The 14,540-nt window shown below is 47.8% G+C and overlaps 2 protein-coding genes across 18 annotated transcripts in view; one reads left to right on the plus strand and one right to left on the minus strand.

Annotated features, from left to right (window-relative positions):
* cacna1c (calcium channel, voltage-dependent, L type, alpha 1C subunit) overlaps window positions 1–10,418 on the minus strand; it is a 41,760-nt gene extending 31,342 nt beyond the window's left edge. For 6 of the 12 annotated variants that reach the window (XM_053864201.1, XM_053864205.1, XM_053864204.1 and 3 more), the window contains exons 1-2: window positions 10,127–10,417; window positions 387–786 (exon numbers count right to left, since the gene is read on the minus strand). In XM_053864201.1, the coding sequence (XP_053720176.1) occupies window positions 387–786; window positions 10,127–10,250 (524 nt within the window). In that variant the 5' untranslated portion in view covers window positions 10,251–10,417. Of the gene's footprint in view, window positions 1–386; window positions 787–7,314; window positions 8,166–10,126 lie in introns of those variants that run through there. The other 6 variants (XM_053864200.1, XM_053864199.1, XM_053864210.1 and 3 more) reach the window with 4 other exon arrangements.
* On the plus strand, window positions 8,338–14,164 carry dcp1b (decapping mRNA 1B). 6 transcript variants are annotated; one of them, XM_053864224.1, is made up of 10 exons: window positions 8,338–9,255; window positions 9,530–9,570; window positions 9,650–9,777; window positions 10,823–10,889; window positions 10,944–11,051; window positions 11,120–11,231; window positions 11,290–11,641; window positions 11,695–11,843; window positions 11,909–12,055; window positions 13,185–14,164. In XM_053864224.1, the coding sequence occupies exons 1-10, from the start codon at window positions 9,106–9,108 to the stop codon at window positions 13,257–13,259; spliced, it is 1,329 nt and encodes a 442-aa protein (XP_053720199.1). In that variant the 5' UTR covers window positions 8,338–9,105; the 3' UTR covers window positions 13,260–14,164. The 6 variants fall into 6 exon arrangements, with proteins under 6 accessions (XP_053720199.1, XP_053720202.1, XP_053720203.1 ...); XM_053864227.1 differs by having other exon boundaries at window positions 8,339–9,255; window positions 10,944–11,061; window positions 11,142–11,231; window positions 13,185–14,163; XM_053864228.1 differs by having other exon boundaries at window positions 8,339–9,255; window positions 11,488–11,641; window positions 13,185–14,163.
* The last annotated feature ends 376 nt before the right edge of the window (window positions 14,165–14,540 follow it).

Raw genomic sequence — 14,540 nt, forward strand, 5'->3', positions numbered from 1 at the left:
CAGAACCATGAGTACCACACACTTATGCACCCTTGTCCCTTCACCCGCTCTCCTCCTACTTTCTCTCCTCCTCAAATGCTTTCTTCCCTACCCTCCTTCCTTCCTTCCTTCCTTCCTTTCTTCTGCTTGCTCTCTCTCAGCTCCCCGTCCCCCGCTACCCTCGGACCTCCTCCCCCCTTCACCCTCTCACCTCCTCTGCCTCTCCTTTCCTCACCCACTCTCCTGCTACTCCTTGCGCTCTGTCTTCCTCTCCTCCTGAGACTCACTCCACTCTCTTTTACCTTATACACGACTCTGAGTGATGGATAAGGTCTGCTGTAGGGTGTATGAGTGAAAGACTGGAATATGAAGGTCAGAGGTGAAGGTCACTGTGTGGTCCAGGATACTTCCACTCAACAATGTTGATGCAGGCCCGCCTGATGGGGTTCTTTAGTGTGAGGCATAGCAGAGCCCGGGGTGGACGTGTGGCTGTGGTGGTGGTCTGCTTCTTGGGCTTGGCACTGTAGTGCTGTCTCTTCCTCTGGGTGGAGCTTGCGGTGGAGATGGGTCCGCCCCCCCCAGCTCCCAGACCCGCACCGCCCGCCGCCGCGTTGCCCATCATCTTTGCCTGGCGTGCCGCGTCGATGGCCGCCTGCCAGCTGAGGGCGGCGCCGGGCGTGGGAACGTGCTCTGGGGCCAGACCCACCACACCCATGCCATGATTGGACCCCACACCACCGCCTCCGTGCTCATTGGTCAGTCTGGAGGTGGGAGGACGAGGGAGAGGAGGAGGGGAGTAGTCGGAGCCTGTGGGGAGATGAGGGAGAGTGAGAGCATGTAGACACATGTTGTCATACACCCCGAAGACGGTTACAAACATTGAGCAGTGAGACGGCCAGTTCATGCCGTCTGGATAATAGTGAGAATGAGATGTTCAGAGTACGAGCAAATCATTCCCGAAAATGGCATCTGAGGAATGTGTCTGGGACACACACATGAAGGTACATGAAAATTTAATCACATGGGTAGAAGTGTGCATGTGTGTGTGAGTGTGAGAGATGAAAGACGATGAAGATAAAACAGGACTGACTGAGTTCAACAATCCAACAGCTGAATGACTTGTGCAGTAAACTCAACTCCTCCCCCTCTGATTAAGGTCACAAACTTTATCTGCTTCACGTATTTCAATATGTGAACAGCGTTGCAAACTTAATCCAGTCAGCATAGTTTCATCTGTTAAACATCACCACACTAACTTCATATGACATAACACCGCAACACTAATTTAATATGGTAAACACAATCCATAAAACCTATTCTGATGAACATAATGTTCATGTGCACGAGTCATGAACATCACGTCACTGCTTTCACCTTTTGAATCATGATCAGAATTTAATTTTTATCATCATAGCAACGTGTATTGACCAACATAACTTAATCTGATGATCATCACAACACTAACTTAATCGAATATAAATAGCATCTCAACAATGAGTTAAGATGATGGACATCACGAGACACAACTAGATCTGACTAAAATCTTTTTATATGTTAAACATCACCACAGCCATTTAATGTGAGGAACATCAAAACAAAGACCTGTGATGAACATAATCTAATCTGACTAACACATCACAAAACAGATTTGACCAAATAAGCAATATTTTAATCCAGTGAAGATCCCCAAAAATGACGTGATGATCAAAGTGTAATCTCATGAGCATCAGCACACTCGTGCTACTTGAACAACTTTACCTCATGACAATCAAAACACTGATTTAATCTGATTAATTTCATTTGTTCACATCACAACAGGGAGGCAATTTTAGCAACATCAGTTCATCTGATGACAAACACAAAACATACTTAATCGCGACTTTATAATTTGAACATAGCTTCATCTGTTTCACATTGAAAAACTGAATCGGTTGAACAGTACTTGATCAAAATACCTCTTCTGACATACGATGAACAGCACAAACACTAAGTCTGATATATTTTGAGATGCATAATTCAATGTTTAATTTGACAAATATAACCTAAATGGGTGGCAGTCATCACACGTAATGTGTGTGGACAAAACTGACTTCATCTGAAGAACATCACAGCACAAACTCATAACGCACATAATTCAATATGATCATCAAAACATCAAGACTTCATCTGGTAAATGCTGTATCGAATGCAACATGAAGAACGTTATGAGATTTGTAATGAGCAGAATTCTTACGACGGACATAAATGAATTATTTAACACCGATGTCATTTGATAAACACCACAACACTGAGTTGCTAGGACGAACATCACCCAATTCAACTGCATCTGATGATCCTCTGGCAAACACCAGAATCGATCTGATGATCATAGCTTGATCTGCTTCATCTTTTGACCATAACTGAATTTGTTATGATGGTGATATGATGAGCACGATAAAACTGTCGTGACCTTAACAAATACATAAGTCCGCTGAACGTGACCTCACTGACTTTATTCAACCCGATGAACATGAAATGAGAGATTTCATATAACATTTCGTCATATCTGTTGAATATTACTTCAAGTTAATGCACATCACCAGCCAGACTTCATTATGTGGACATACCTTAAAGCGGATGACTAGCACTGACTGAATCAAAGCAACATTACTAATGTGGTGAAGGCACTGCACGGGCTGTGTGCGTGCGCATTTCCTCAGTGTGTGGGGACGTCTCTCGGCTTCCAGGAGTTAATGAGCTCAGTTAATCGCCCAATTTTTCAGGCCCTCTGGGTCGTTTGCAGAAATGGCCCGGAAACATAGAGACACGTGCAGATGTTTGCATTCATGACAATCTGCTGTTTCAAGAACAAGACTTGTGCAACTCTGACGACGGCAACTTCTTGTCACTTCTTGTCTTCTAACACGAGTCCCTCCATGTGTTTAGCCTGTCGGATGACGCTTTTCTGTTGCAAACCTCATCCCTTCTTCACTTCTTATCAAACAAATGAATCCTACAATCTTTGGAGAAGTGAATGGCTAGCAAGTGAAAAAGATGAGACCATGTGACTTATATGTTCTTGGACATGTATTTATTGCCACACAGACACACACACGTAGGCTCTGTGTGTGAGTGCATGTGGTGTGTGTGACGGCGTGTGTATTGTGCGTGGACGCTTGTACACGTGTGTTTGCGGTCATGTTTTGCTATACTTGTGTGTGCCAAGTCTTGACAAGGCACCATTCTTGTGAGGACATTTTGCTTTATGGGGACATTTTAGCCTGTCCTCACAAGGTTTTGAGGGTTAAAACGTCAGTAAAAGTTATAAATGGGTGTAAGTTTGGTTCAGAGTCCTAGTTAAGGTTAGCTATTTATTTTGAATGGTCAAGTTAAGGGAGAGAGGTTGGGGTAAACATTATGGCAATGAGAGGTCGTGAGTGTGTTTCCGTGTGTTTGTGTTTTTGAGTGAGCGTGAGTGACTGTGTGAGTTCCTCCACGAAAGAATAAACCCAGAAACATTCCATCTGACTTCCAGCCAGAAGAATCTGGAGAACTGGAAACTTGTGTAAGTTTCCAGCTGTGGAGACTGTGGGAGGGAGGGGCAACACAGAGAAAAAGGGGGAGGTGGCTGAGGGGTAGATGGGGAGGGAGCACCAGGAAAGAAATGAGTTTGACCCAGACTTGTTAAAGCGTGTGTGTACAAAGAGGAATAAGTGTGCTCCGAGTCTCTCACAGTTCCGTAACCCAAGCCATGACGCCCATAGTGATTGTAACTCCTCATCCACAGAGGTGGATCTCAGGTTCTTATGTCAACCAGCGATGGAGGCAATCTGAGTTCCTGCAGGATGGGCACATTGCTTACAACACATGGTCATCCCGACACACCTGGAGTACTACACTAACTTAGAGTGATGGCTTGGTGTCACACACCCTTCAATTCATCACAAAATAACTGACTTGAAACGGAATTATTTCACTTGTTTTGTGTGTGCGCGCACGTGTGAGAGAGTGTGTGAAAAAGACTGCACAAAGGAAATGACCTCACTACACAGGAAGTGACCTCAGATGACAGAATGAGGATGAGGAGGAAGCTATTTTGGTCTCCAGCGTCTTTAAATATCCAAGTTTTCATGTGAGGGAGTGATCAGAGTGGGCTCTGAACCAGAGCTGTCGCCTCTGAAGGCTGACTCTTCTGAACACTGGAACAAGCTTCTCAATCGTTGGAACTGAGCTCTGATTGGTCCACGTGGGCTGATGTTGAGAAACCCAGCCTGATGTCACTCTGTTAATGATCCAACAGAGGTCACTGACCTTTGTACTCTGGGTGGACTTGCGCCACCGGTTGTCATAATGACAGTGCAGCTGACCATTCCTGTCTACTCTAACAGTGATTTCACCACGTACCCCGCAAAACCACCAGAATGACTGAAACCAGAAGGAGCCAGAGTGGCAAGATAGCTCTCATAAACACAGGGTGAGACAAACGCACATGCTTGCTGCTATCTTTGTGGGGACATTTCATGCTTTCCCCAGCCTCTCACTCTAAACCTAACCGTCCTAAACAAATGGCTAAACTCCACCATAACCCTTAACCAAACTTACACCCAACTCCTTTGAAGTCTTCACCCTCAAACAGAGGCAAAAATGTTTCCAAGAACTGGTCCTCACAAGTGTAGCTAAACCAAGTAAACACACACACACACACACACACAAGTTTGTATATCTATATTTGTCGGGTCCGCTCATGCTTTCGACCCCACAAAGGCATAAGGTCCCCACACGTGGGTATTTTGTCAATAATTGGTTCGCAGAAGTATGGATAAACCAGGTACCCCCATCCCCCACACCTCCAACCCTCCCGATCCACACACACACTAGTCTGTAATAGTCATCAGGACTCCAGAGTTTAAAAAGTGAGTCTGGTCTTTTGGGAAGTGGACTGTCTCACACACACACACACACATGCACGCACACACACTTAAATGCACACACATTTCCAGGCAAAAATTGGTCTGGTGGGAAGAGATCCACCGAGCACACATCCACACTGGCCTAGAAAGAGTGAACGCACACACACGCACGGACTGTCAAGGACACACGGTATGATATATTTAATATATTCAGGTCTTTTCAAACCAGAGCGCTGCATCCTGCTCTTTATTAGAGAAGGGAGAGGAAGAAATGAAGGGCAGAAGGAAGAGTGGGAGGAGAAGAAAGAGGAAGGACAAAGAGATAGACGAGTAAAAAGCCAGTAAAAACATTGCAAAAGAAAAAGACATTGCAAAAGAAAAAGGAAGACAAGAACATTTGAAAGGAAGGGGTAAAGAAAACGTGGTGGCAAGGGAGATGAGGTAGCGGGAGAAAGAGAAAACTAGGAAGAGGGGCCCTCATGAGCAGCCTGTCCTTGGATCTTCTCAGTCCAGTTTCTAGACCCTGCTGGCCCACACCTGCCCATTTCTGGTCAGAATCGTGAACAGAAGACCTCAGCTCATTGGAGACGGGGTCATGAGACATCAAGTGAGCGGTCCTGTCCAGATCAAGTGTGGGGGGCTCACACAGTGGCTCAGTAGGACTGTCTATTTGGAAGTGTCAGACACTGACTGCCCACTTCCTGCTTCTCCAACACGTCAAATGCGGCCTATTTAAAACTTGTTTCTTCAAATGATGCTTTTTATAGAAGGAAACAAGCTTAAATTAGACTGACACGCATACGCAAACACACACACACACAAATGCAGACAGACTGAAGAGACTGAACTCAACGTAAGTCATGACAATCAGAACCAGAGCATGGACCATGACCCTGTTCGGCAATCCGGCCCCCAGCCAGTAACCGGACGTCCTGTTTCGATTTTCTCTTCACAGAAAAGAACTAGGTGTGACTAGGTAGGACAGAGAAGAAAAGTCTTAGCGGACAAAAGGACTGGTTATAACACTCTAGCAAGTGATTCTCTAAAGTCTAAAACTGGTGAGATGTACGCCGTGTACCAACCATCATGCCTCATTAATGGAGGACACTACAGTCTATGAAGACAACCAGCTCGACACGGAGTGTCCTTGCTTCTGAGCTAATGGAGACACCATAGACAATGTTCCCGCAAATCATCTCCTCGTGACATCAGTGATGGGCCTGCTGGAGCTCCAGCGTCCAGATTTCTTTGCTGAAGGACATGCTTGAGAAAGTACGAGTCGTCCTTGACCTCAACCAGAGTTGGTGAGGATTAAGAACCACCAGTCAGCGACAGAGGTCTGCAGTACAGGCACTCGTCTAGGTGTCCCCTAAAGCTCTACACGAACTCTACTGTACCAGGAGAATGCATCCTCGCTGTGGTCACGTGGTCATGCCCCAAATCCAGCATCAGTTTTGCGGACACTCACACTAGGACCTCTGGAGTATCCATTCAACGCTCACACCCCACACAGATGTGCTGATCCTCATTACCCCTGCACTCACATGCCGATTGGGTTTCAGAGAGCTGAAGTCTGTGGCCTACAATAAGCATGCGTGGACTGGAACTCACCTCCATCTCACAGACCTCTGAACAATACATGCACCTCTGAAGACAGGTCCGAACCTCTTGTTGGAATGTGTGCGCATGTTAGCATCACACACTTGTTTTATAGAGTGTGTTTTTTGTAGCATTTGCCCATGGTTTGTGCTGGTCAAATGTTGACACTGGACAGGGGACATCACGTGACAAGGTGCTGAGGTGTCACCATGGTAACCAGCAGTAAACAACATCTCACAAACTCAGCTGGTCCAAGAACTCATCCACTGACTTCTGCCTGTTGCCAGGATGTTGTTTCCATGGTGACCATCGTAAATCATCAAACGTCAACTTTTGAAACGTAACTTTACGGCTCTCGCGCACACACGCACGAGCCACGCACACACCAGCTATCTCCTCATCCCCTGTTGCTATGGAGCCTGTCGCCATGGCTGAGTGTGGCTGTGATGAAAGTGAAGGCGGCGAGGAAGACGATGGTGATGATGATGGTGGTGATGATGAAGAGTGTGGACATCATTGGATCCACCGCTGATGAAGACGCAGCGGAGCATAGACGAAGCTTCTCTGCAACGTGGGTGGAAGGAGACGCGTAACACTGCGCAATGCAAACAGAGCCTTTCCTTCCCGACACACACGCGCGCGCGCGCACACACACACTGTTGCGTCCAAACTCCCGAAATAAAAGTCAGCTGGGGTCGCCCCCCCACACGAATCAACGAGTACCCCCCACCCCCGACCGCAGGCCCAGGCCTCGCGCTACACCTGCAGGAAATCAACGTGAGGAAGCAGCCCCCCACCCTCCCATGTCCCCCCCACCGACAGGTGAGAGTGAAAAGGCACCACGTACCTTGATGGTTCTCAAGGGTTTCCTCCGGTATATACATGTTTCTGCTTTCATTGACCATAAATCGAGTCCGCCGGAACCTCCAGAGGTGAAAGAAGTGCGGGGAGGGGGAAGGAGGGTAAGGAGGGGAGGGGGACAACAGAAATCCAAAAGAAGGACTGTCTCTGGCAGGACAGTGTCAAGATCCGCTCCTGCTGAAGAGGCTTCGGGAGTCAATATTACCTAATCCCCATGATGGCGCTGAAGGACGGCGAGAAGAAGCAGGATCTGTCGGCGGAACCGGCTGGGAAAACGCACCGGTGCATCCCTCGGTACATCCGGGCCCTAGGCGGCGACCATGAGAGCAATAGCGCGTACAGTCACACCTCAGTCCGTCTCCCCCTCTGTCTCCCCCCGGCTCGGTGTCCCCTCTCCCGGTGTCAAACTAAGCCGTGGAGGGAGGAAGAGTGTCAGGGATGGAAGTGCGCAGGAGACGCATCAGAGGATGTGACGGGAGGAGGAGAAGGAGGAGGAGGAGGAGGAAGAGGAGGAGGAGGAGGAGGATGAGAGCAGGAGCAACATTTGGAAAACACAAGGACTGAAATATTCCATTTCGGCAGCTTCAGGGTTAAACCCCCTTTTCATCTCCCCCAGAATCACGATCCAGACACGTCAGTCCCATCCAGAAACCCGGTACCGCGCTCAGGTCCCGACCAGCATGTGGCTGTCGATCCGCGCTACCTGTCCGTCTGTCCTCCCTGCGTGCGCATGTCAGAGCGCGCGTGTGTGTATGCGCGCGTGTCACCGCGCTGAGCGAGCGGCCGCAGCTCTGCAGTGATACTGGGGGACGGGGGGAGATGGGGGGAGAGAGGTACACGTTCATGCAGACGCTGTTAACGTTTCCAGATGTGCGCGCGCGCGCGCGTGTGTGTGTGAGAGAGAGAGAGGAGGGAGAAATGTGTGTGTGTATGTTACGGAGGAGGGGCAATCACCCCCTCCCCCTCTCCCCCCGAGCAGAACCTGGTCTGGTCTCCAGATGATGACGAAGATCTCCCGGTGTGTAATGCGTGTGTGTGCGTGTGTGTGTGCGCGCGCGTGGGGGTCCCACCAGTCTTCTCTTGACACAACGACACAACAATAACGGGGCATATGCACACTGTTGTGTTGGATCAACCATGAAGAGTGCACTCTGACGAGGGAACGCCCTATTGGATGTACACGATCCGCGCTCTGACCTCATCAGCACAAGTGCCTCAACAGAAATGTCTCGGAAGATGATACGCTGCTACTTTCAGAGGAAGTCAGATGATGTCAGTGATCCAGTTAAGGGCTGAAGGACCCAGTCAGTCGTCCTTGAGCAGTGATCGGGTTAAACGTATTAAGAATCGTTCAGATGATTAAAAAGAGGAGACTTTTGTGGGAAACTTTGAGAGACAGGATTTAGTTCTGGTCGGTCTGACAGCGCTCCCTGACCCGGGCGGGCGGACATCAGCCTGCAAGACAGGCGCACATCGATCGTGTGCTCGGGGTAGATGAAGTTGACTGCGCTGGAGATTCTTCACTCGACTGGTTCAGTCTGCGTGTTTACATCTAGCAATCCAACATGGCGGTGGATGGATTGTCCCGCGGCTCCCTGACGTCTCCTGATAAACTTCTGTATGGTTCCGGTCACTGATTCATAAGTCATCGTCCATCGCACACCTTCACCGTCTTCTTTGTTTAGTTCCGCTTTTGAAAACTACTCGAACAGAACGTGTCTTGTGTGTAAACCGAACGAGCCGGCAAGCACCGGGATCCTCGCATACCAGAGGGACGATGCTTCCGAGCAGCAGGGGCTCTGTCTCGACCGGAGGTCTGGAGATGAGTCCAGCTGCACTCCAGAGACTGGACCCATATATCAGAACCATCGTGGACGAGACGAGTCAGGTGGCGCTGTACACCTTCAACAGCCAGTCCAGTCAGTGGGTGAGTGATGTCATCACCGAAGAAGTGTCGACATTAGTGACGTGTTTCTAGGGTTAAAATTCTTGATGGACACTCTGATCTGGTTGAGTCGTAACATTGTGCAACGTTCTGTTGACTATTCCTGCCACTCAGGTGGCCCTTTAGTCAACATGATTCAAAAGTGTTATCCGTCGTGTCATTGACTATAACCGTGTCTAAACAAGCATGTTGTGAATGATCAATATAATCGGCATGTTAACGTGTGGACTGAAACACAAATGATGTGTTTTATCAGGAGAAGACGGAGGTGGAGGGAACTCTCTTCATCTACAACAGGTTACTGTTACACTCACGCACACACACTGTGACAACACATGCTGTACACACACGCGATTGATGGTGATGATTGGTTCAGGTTGACATCGCCCTGTTACGGGTTCACCATCATGAACAAACTCAACATGCAGAGCGTGACAGAAGCCATCACCCAAGATCTGGATCTTCAGCTGCAGGAACCTTTCCTGCTGTACCGCAATGCTCGCTGTGAGGACACACATCTGCACCGCACTGTACACGCACTTACACTTTTCACACTCTACACTAATGCACACTGCTGTCCAGCACACATGTCCAACACTGTACTCACAAATGCATGCTGTAATCTTAGATACAAAAGTACACAATACTGTGCTCACTACCATCTTATCTAAACCATGCAAACAGACTTCTATTTTCGTCCATGAGTCACGTGATCGCAGCAAGTCTAATCAAAGGCGTCACTCATTGATGATGTCACTCCCTGCTGACCGAGTGGCGGCGACTAAAAATACCACAGATAACGAGGTTCGAGTCCTCCTCCATCCACAGTTTGAGTCTGTGATGTGTGCGTTACCTCCGGGGGGCACATGTGTGTACCCCAGCAGCGACTCTGACACCAGCAGTCCCTTGAAGCGGACCTCGGCCTCCTCCTGGAGCCGCTGATGTTTGGGTCTCCTCTGGAAAAGCGCTTGCAGCATCACAGGTTTAGCAACAGCAGACTAGCCCTGGTGACATCACACTCCGGTGTATCACAGGCTGGGCTCAGATACTCGCTCCAGCTTCCCGGGTCCAGATCCAGAAGTGGTCCTTGCTGAACTCCAGTGCGTTTCCCAGAGAGTGTGTCAGCCCACCAAGACTTTCCACGTTGCTTATTTGGTCCTGGAGTCTTTTCCCAGGCTCTCTCTGGCTGGCCCCTCCCTCACCCTCAACTTCCCTCCCCCCACTGCTTCCTCTAGCGTGTTTGTGCAACTCCATTTGTTGTCATTTGCTCTCCTTTATCTCTCTCCTACCCCAAAGAAACGATCAATGGTCAATATTGTTTGTGTTGTTGTGTTCCCACTTTTCCTCCACTTTTAGTCCTTTTCTTGTTCTCTTCCCTCATCCCTCCGTCTCATTATCGTGTCTTACTCACACTCTCTCTTCCTTCAAAACATCATTCCAGAAACAGAATATTGCTCCAGAACTTGTTCATTCGCTCTCTTTATGCACAGAAAGAGAAGATGGAGTGACCAGAGGTATTTTCTCTCTCCCCCCTGCCCCTCTACCTTAGCGGTCATCCATGGGATCTGGTTCTATGAACGGTGGGAGTGTCGTCGGGTCGCCGACTTGATGAAGCTGTAAGTCCTGCTACTGGGTCCTGGCCCTTCCAGTGGTTCTGATCCTGTGTTCAGTCTGATCCAGCAGGAGCAGGTTCAGTTCCAATCTCAGACCAACGCTTGTGATCCACTGGACAGAGCAGCATTGGACATTGTTCGGATGCTGACCAGAGCTCAGAGCCAGTATGAGACGGTACAATTGGACCAATTTGTGCTGAAGTCCTAGTTATTGTTCTTAACTGGTTTCTAAGAGCTGCTTCTTGGCCACAGAAGAAGGCCTCCTCAGAACCAAAGGAGATACGGGTCAGTGAGGATCTTCACCGCAACCTCATCAAGCCCATCCCTGTCAAACCAAGCACTAGGGTAACCTATTTCTTGTCTCATCTCCTAAGACCTTCTTCAGCCACTGTCTTCTTCTCAGGATGCCAAGTCATCAGGATTGAAATCCATCTCCCAGAACAAACTGGTCACTTCCAATGCACCCGATTTAACAGCCGCTGCGTGGAGATGTTGCCCCCCAGTGGCCGGTATTCTTCCTGTACGGAAGAATACCGGCCACCGGGGGGCAGAAGTCCTGTCGGGAGACCGGAACCAGCAGCTGAACTGTCCAACTCTCCAGAAGCTCCCGAAGGGTCAGTGGGGCACCTCACTGCCACCAACTGAGAACAGTCATCGCCATCATCTTCATTCCTCCTCGCATCGCAGTGGAATGCAACATGTGCTGAGCCCATCCAGACCCTTGCACCACTCTGAGAGATTCTCACAGGGATCAGGTCTGTCTGCGGCCATTTGATTTAACTAGCGGTAAACAAACATCAGACTGTAGGTCTTCCTGTAGGGTTTCTGTCATCCCATGACCTCCTCCAGAAGCTGCAGCTGGTCCAGCAGCAGCAGACGAGGGTCTGCCTTGGTCTGGCCACCTCCCAGAAGCATGACCGTGTCTATTCTGGTCTTCAGTCTGAAGCTCAGCTGCAGGTGTGCAACCCTTTGGAAACCAGGATCATCATCACGCTTAACACTGCTCTGCTCTGGTTCTGTAGGTAGTCTGCCCTGAGAGGTTCCCTGCCTCTTCATCAGCACCCACCCTCCTCCTCTCGCCCAGTGTCTTCGAGCAGTTCCAGTCCAGTCGCCATTATAGGGTTCTGTCCAGATCCCAGCTGCAGGCGACGCTACTACACCTGATCCAGGTCTGAAACCCAGAATTTAGGAACCAGATCTGAGTGAAGCTTCTCGGAGCAGAACTGCAGGGGACACATCACCCTCTACTGAAGGCTCAAATGTTGTCACATAGTTACACACAGTGGCAACGGCACCAATGGGGTGGCACAGTGTGGCACCTGTCCCCCTGGAACCGGATTGGCCACCCCACGTGCCCCCCTCCCAATTGTCATTGGCTCGTTGGAAATGTCAGTCATTGTGTTTAGCTCTCTACATTTGTCACGCAGAGTCACTGTGCGCTGTATGTCAAGACCTGAACACAATGAACTACAGCCCAGATGTGTGAAACATGGGTCGGAAATTCCAAATGACATTAATGTCATCAGCAGGCCATGCAGTGAGTCGGGTGCTGTCACAGATGAAGTGTGGAATTGGGGCGCCAGGTGTCTGTGAATGACGGAATAGGTTGCCAGAATTTCCACAGTGGTCTCACGGAGCTCGCGTCAGACCTCTTTCTTCTTCTTCTTTTCCTTTCGGCTTCTCCCTTCAGGGGTGGCCACAGCGGATAATCCTCCTCCATCTCACCCTGTCCTCTGTTTCCTTTTCTCTCAAACCTACAAACCTCATGTCCTCCTTCCACACGTCCATAAATCTCCTTTTTGGCCTTCCTCTCTTCTTCAGGCCTGTGGCGCATTATTGTATGCATCTTTCATATATTTTATATATGTATGAAGCCACTCAGCAAGAACTGCATGAGAAAGGTAAAGTGTGGAGTGAGCCCTGATCGGTTCACATTGAGTGTCTGTCACATTTTTTTCTTCTTCTGAAAAAAACTTCTGTTGAACTTCCAAGAAAACGACCCTGAAACAACACAACAGGCGTGTGTTACTTCAGTTAGATCTCCATCTTAATATACAATAACACACCTCTCCACTATTTCTGAAATGTTAGCATATATTCTGTGTTGTTGCTAATGTTTAAAACTTGCATATTTTAGGTGTAAAACTGACCTTTGTTACTCTCTGTGCCCCGCTCCAAAAATGATCTGCGTGATGTAAACGTGGGTGTGGCGACCCCAAGTGGTATTCTATGGCCGCTGCGCTGTAGCGGTGTCAAAGGAAATAACACGTCCTGACTCCATTCGTGCGCGTGTTTCAGAGTGACTCTTCGTTCCTGGACAACATCTACCACGCCTACATCAGCCGGTCATCCAGCGTCTGTAGCAGCAAGTAGCAGCGCGCACGCACCATGGAAACAGCCACAGAAAGTGTCGAATCTATGACTGACTCTCCTTTTTTTTCGGTCACTGAAAAATGCAAGAAGTGACCATTTATTTGTTTTTATGACTATCAGGTCAATTTTCAGCTCAGGTGTTTTTACAGTGAACTGTCACGGACACGTTTTCATGTCATCACAAAACTGCAATTATCAAAAATATTAATAATAACTAGGACCTTGCGCCTGTCTTAACCAAGTCACTGTTATTAAACTTTTATTATAAATACATGTAGTCACTCCATATCCATAATTCCAAAAAACATAGAAAAAAGTTTGTCTCCAAGAATAAATCATTATATTTTATTACAAACCTGATTATTCTTGGAAATTTGCATATCTGCCAATTGGAATTCTCAAAATCCCACCCAAACTTTATTGTAATTGAAATAGAATGAATTATCTTATTTTCTTTCTGAATAATATATAATTTGTTAGTCTTACTTAGTATTGCTTGGAATGTGCCTGTATTTAAATTACGTTTTTACTGCCTACAGTATTTTTGTATCAATTTTAAAAAAAGCCATCACTGCAGTCCAGTGTTTAGAAACACACTGCCAAAGCACCTCCTACAGTGCGTTGTTAAATGTGAGTTGTTTGCTCATTGAAATGAGAGTATAAAGTTCAACCACTGCTCATTTTATTTTCATGCTTGAACTGTATTTTCAAAAGCTGAGGGAGCCACAACTGATGTTTAGCTTCTAGTTAAGTTTTGTTTTTCATTGTGGACCTGCTACAGTATGAATGGAAAACAATGGTGCATTCAACCAGGTTGCACTTTATTTTATGTGAGTATTGTAAAGGTTAACTTGCTGTTAATTCAGTCTCAGGTGTTGGTTCTAATTTTTTTATTTAAATAAATTGTGATTTATACCTGACTCATGCACCATTGTCCGGCTCATTATTTTACAGTTGCACGGGTTCAAATTTCTGGCTTCAAAGCTACTTAGAGAATCGTTTAGAATCGTAACCAATGAACGTGGACCTGAGACCATGAAACGCTGCACCCTTTAATGTTTCCAAGTCAAACCATGTGGAAGTGTGTGTTAGTCACAGTTGCAGTGGACAAGTGAGCGAAAAATCAGTGTCCTCGTGCTGATGAGTGTGTGATCGCTGCTACTGAGGCTGAGGATTGTGCAATTTGTGAGCATTTCAGCAGCATCAGCCTTCTTTCTTCAGGCTCTACGGTCTTCCCTCGTGTGTTCAGCTGACGGTCAAGTCTGGCCAATCAATGTGTGT

This window comes from Synchiropus splendidus, chromosome 4 (genome assembly GCF_027744825.2).
Source record: "Synchiropus splendidus isolate RoL2022-P1 chromosome 4, RoL_Sspl_1.0, whole genome shotgun sequence".
NCBI lineage: Eukaryota > Metazoa > Chordata > Actinopteri > Syngnathiformes > Callionymidae > Synchiropus > Synchiropus splendidus.

Bases quoted from the DNA above. Each gene is read 5' to 3' on its own strand.
- dcp1b (XM_053864224.1), top strand. From the start codon at position 9,106: ATGCTTCCGAGCAGCAGGGGCTCTGTCTCGACCGGAGGTCTGGAGATG. The intron at 11,232-11,289 runs GTAACCTATTTC...TCTTCTTCTCAG, and splicing joins CTGTCAAACCAAGCACTAGG to GATGCCAAGTCATCAGGATT. The intron at 11,844-11,908 runs GTGTGCAACCCT...CTGGTTCTGTAG, and splicing joins AGTCTGAAGCTCAGCTGCAG to GTAGTCTGCCCTGAGAGGTT.